This window comes from Pundamilia nyererei, unplaced genomic scaffold (genome assembly GCF_000239375.1).
Source record: "Pundamilia nyererei isolate P.nyererei 1_Seehausen unplaced genomic scaffold, PunNye1.0 scaffold00267, whole genome shotgun sequence".
NCBI classification, from domain to species: Eukaryota; Metazoa; Chordata; class Actinopteri; order Cichliformes; family Cichlidae; genus Pundamilia; species Pundamilia nyererei.
In genome coordinates, this window is record NW_005187668.1 from 229,417 (window position 1) to 234,306 (window position 4,890).

At 36.3% G+C, this 4,890-nt stretch overlaps 1 protein-coding gene across 1 annotated transcript in view; it reads right to left on the reverse strand.

Annotated features, from left to right (window-relative positions):
* Nucleotides 1–4,890, reverse strand: part of ghrhrb (growth hormone releasing hormone receptor b) — an 81,055-nt gene that overhangs the window by 16,087 nt on the left and 60,078 nt on the right. Inside the window, exon 4 of the mRNA XM_005750291.1 lies at nucleotides 2,803–2,903. Within this exon, the coding sequence (XP_005750348.1) occupies nucleotides 2,803–2,903 (101 nt within the window). The remainder of the gene's footprint in view (nucleotides 1–2,802; nucleotides 2,904–4,890) is intronic.

Consider the following 4,890-nt stretch of genomic DNA (forward strand, 5'->3'; position numbering starts at 1 on the left):
TTGAATTGTGCTATACAAATAAATTTGCCTTGCCTTGCCTTGCCTTGTTTCTCCCTAATTTGTGCCTTACCTTCTTTTCCTACCCATCTTTGCTGACTTGATGAAAGCCCATTTGGGATAACCACGTGTTTTGAGAGCTTTCTTTACATGTATGTGTTCTTTTTATTTCCCTTCTGGCTTAGTGGGAATGCTTTCTGCCCAGTGTTGTAGTGTGCTGATTACTCCATGTCTGTGCTCCAGAGGGTGGTGGGAGTCAAAGAGTAGATACTGGTCTCTGTGTGTGGGCTTGGAGTAAACTTAAATGCTGACTTTTCCATTCTCCCCAGTGTGCACAGCACAGTCCAGAAATGGCAAACTATTATCCTAAACAGACACCAGCAAGTATTAACCTAACGCTCATTCACAACCTTCAAGTGTTCAATAATGTGACGAGATAATGACCCATCTGCTGTTTTATTATGTTTGTCTTTATGAGTTGTTCATTGAATAATGCAGCTACTATATTTGATGCGACCTGAACCAAATTTACTGTAATCCAACCCTGGAGAAATCTGTTTAGAAATAGGTGGAGCAGTTTCATTATTAACACTGATGACCAGAATACCAGCAACTGCATTAATATATTTCACCTCTCCAGTTATCCATGGCTACTTGATTAATTAGGAATCACATTCAAAACATGCTTGTTCTTGCAGTCCTGTGAAGAAAACGTAAAAAGCATGTTTCACAGGATTCCACACAGTTATCACCCGGATTGTTTGCACTGGCCAGCCCCCAAAATAGAGACCGGAAACACTTCACACTCTTACATGATCTAATTTGATTTGGACTGATTTGTCTTTCCTGAACAAGTTAACTTCATTCTAGGAGAGTGAAGCTTTATGTCAGGGGCTGGGTCTGTGACCCAACATTTTCAGTTCGCTCTGTATTTTTGAGTTCTTATGTTAAGTTTGTGATTATAAGTTCTTGTGTTATTCTTATTTAGGGTCTAGTTGAGTTTCAGTTCAGCAATTACTATCATCTGTGTCCTTGGTTTTTGTGTCATGTGTTTTATGTCTGTGTGTTCCATATTGTCAAGCTTGTGTTGTCATGTTTACATCCTTCAATGTTTCCTGATTTATTTTAAAAGTCTTATGTTTCTTTGTTCCATGTGTTTAGTTTTACTCTTCCCCTGTGGTGTCATTATGTTCATTTGAGTCAGCTGTTTCCCCATGTGTTTCCACTTCCACAATCACCTCCTGTGTGTATTTAAGTCCTGTCTTCCTTTGTTCAGTGTCAGGTCGTCTGTTTTCCTTCTCTCCAGCTCACATCAGGTTAACGCATTTTCATGATTCTCCTCAGTTCATGTTTTCTCGTCATAGTTCCTTGCATGTATAATTATTTTGCTTTATAATGTTCAGAATTATTTTCATGTCATGTTTGTTATAGTCAGTCCTTCACAGTTTAGTTTAGTTTACTTGCCCCTATTCGCCTTGCTTTATTTTGTAATAATGTTTACTTACGCCGCACACAGTCAGCTCCCGCTGACCATGACGCTTCAGGCTGCTTCTGCTCAGCTCTGCTGAGAAATATTAAAATCAAGTACCTGGTTTTCATATGTACATATTTTCAGTGGTATCACCTTTAATAGCAGGAAATTAACTAGACAAATTATTATTTTATCTTTCTCCTTTTTGCCAAATTTTTCAAGTAAACTATATTTGACAATAGCAAATTATGTTTTTGGTTATGCCACCTCAATATTTTTAGCTGCCCCAATATGGCGACCCCTATGAAAAAATTCTGGAGACTCCCTTATTTATTTTTTATAGATAAGGACCGCTCAATTATACTTGATAAACTGCAGATTTGACATGTAATGCCATCATTTTTAATTACATATTAGATATACATATGTGTTTGGATTGTTTCATATTGTGAAATGTCCAGCAAAACAAACTAAGTATATTAAATTTGTGTTACTCAAATGCTAAATGAAAATTATCAGTAGTTTTGTGCAGGGTAAACAGGTTAGCTAGAAACATCTGCTGATATCTTGTTAAATTAGGCTTTGTAAATCCAAAAAGCACAGCAGGTCACCTGATCACAACCTGTACACAAAGACAATTTACTGAAGCTCACATTAGAAAATATTGTGAGTTGTGATTCGTGTCCCCACACTGAGCTACTACAAGTAGTCTAAGGGTTCACCCAGCTGCTGAATCCCACTTGAACTCCTTACTGTATTTTTCTGTTTATATGTGGAAGCAAAGTCACCCTTTACAATGTAGGCAACAGAAAATATTTCTTTTTTATTCTTTTTTACTGCTTGTGTCTTATATAACAGATTCAATCTGACCACATTTTTTAGAATTAGCATTTAGTTCAGTTACCCTTTGTACAAAAATATCTGGTAGAATAATTTTTCAAGGAGCTACTTTTAACTTTATTTCTCTGAGTACATTTCAGAGCTTGCACCACTTCATTCTCACTTGAGTAAAAAAAGTTGATTCGGTACTTAAACGTTTACCATAGTATTTTTATAGTATCTGTACACAAGTAAAGAATATCTGCACTTTTGCCACCTCTGGAATCAACATAGCAAACTAAAATAAAATGAAAACAAACAAAACATAGTAAATAAATCACAATATATACCGACCCAGATGGTCTTCTGCAAGGCTGTAGCTGAAAAATGTGCAGGGTGCTGAGATCATTAAAAAAAACGTTAATATTTTTATCACAATGAATTCTTTTAATATCAGTAGAAAAAAAATCCACCAAATAGTCTTGGATCTCTAAGTGAGAATGAGCAATGTTTACCTCTGGTTCGATTTCTTCATCCTCTGGAATCTTACAGGCCTCTTCATAGGATGGGTAGAAGTCCGACCATCCTTTCTCAGTGCAGTTCCTATAGATATAACCTAAAACAACAACAACAAAAATACATGAAACTCAGCGGTTTCTGCCAAGGGAAATACCACCAAAGTGTGGTATTTCAAATTTGCTTGCTATGTACAGACAGAAGTCTCATTCAGCCCTTTTAAGTAGGGTCTTTTCTTATTTTTTTCAGTCATTCACATGTCAGTCCTAAGTGGCATAACAAATGAAAAAATGACTGAGTTTAGTATTTTAGTTTTGCTCATCGTTATATTTTCTGCATAGTCTGTTCTTTATTTACATATTCTAGCTATAGTTTCTATTTTTTTAGTTTTCTGTGATGTTATATCCAGATTATGTTTTCTTTTTGAAGTTCAACTTATCACTTATTCCCCAAGGTTTTTTTTTCCGTGCCTTTCTGTGTTCTCTGTTTCAAGTCTGCATTCCTGTGTCCAGTATGGAGGACCAGAAGTGCCACACGCATGCAAATGAAGAATGTTGTGCTTCAATAATGAATTGTGCAATAAAATATGCATTAGGAAAGTCATTTAAAATTTCTTTTTATTTGTTTATTTATTTAAACAATTGTCCATGTACACAAAAAGTCCATGTGAACAAAAAGGCAAAAAGGTTATTGTGCCGGGTGTTATTCTTGGGAGTTGAAGAGCAAAACTCAAACAGTGAATTCACTTTAGATTGATAAACTGGAAAAAAAATTCCAATATAGCTGGATGGGGGTGTTCTTTGACTCAAGACTTTTGCACAGTGCCGTTGTGCAAATTACCAGCAACCAACCCCCTTTCTTCCATTTGCCAACCAAAAAGCAAATGGAAAAAAGTGTAAATGGACCGGGATTAGGGTTATATCCTTTGCTGTGTGCATCGGCACGTGCATTTTAAAAACTGGGACACAGATGCACAATAAGAAAACATTCATCCATCACTCTTATACACCAGCACCTCCCTATAAACACAGGAATGCACATGAGCACAAATATTCTGAGAGTTTATCAGAAGAGATACTGCACCACAGCTCTTAAGATTCAGTGGATTACTCCATCTTCCTGTTAATAGTGCGAAAATACAGCAGGCACATGACAACCACGTGTAAACGCTGATAATATTACCACAGATACAGTACATGACTACTGCTGCTACTAAAAATTACACGTTCACCATTTGAAATTTTTTTGTCTTCCATTTCAGTTGTTGTACCACTTCATATTTTCTTTCTAAAATTTATAACTGACAGCATATGCAACTAGTTTTGCAACTTTTCCTTAACTGAAATTTAAAATGTCAATACATTTAAACAGCTATGTGTTTCACAGCTAAAGCGGAATTACAAATTCCATATAGAAAGCATCTACCTAACTAGTCAGAAGATTCAAACTCAGGATCTTCTTGCTGTAAGGTGAGGTGAGAGTGCTAACCATTGCACTGCTGTCTTGCCATTTACCAAGCTTTTATTGATTCACCAGTTTACACAATATAATTCTACCCAGCAGAACACCATACCACAAATATTATGGGTTATGATATGTCACTTACATTTCTAGAGCTGTGAACATCAGGCTGCTGAATTAGATATACATGTATTTGAAGCTGATTCCCTGGTCACTTGCCACAGTAAGTCAGTTAAAAATCATGTAATTCCAGTTCAATGTTTCTCTACTGACAATCAAAGTCAGCTATTCAGGATTCATTCTATGTCACGCGTTGATCCATGAGAGAAACTGCCTATTATGCTTGCAGTCATTTTGGAGCAGAATCAGCCTTTTCTGTAGCGCCTTCAGTCTTTTGGGATTCTGTGGATAGAGTCAGGTATTTATGTTTTGTTTTTTCTTTGTAACCTTATGTACACATGAATAGAATTTAAACAGTATGTGACTTCTTTCACAAGGACTGCTACTGGATCAAAGTGTGATGCTGCTTCTTTGGTGGCTGAGGAGTGGCCTTGTGTGGACAAATATTTAAAGTTTAAGGGACTGGATAATGTGATGACCAGTGTTGGTCAAGTTACTTGAAAAAA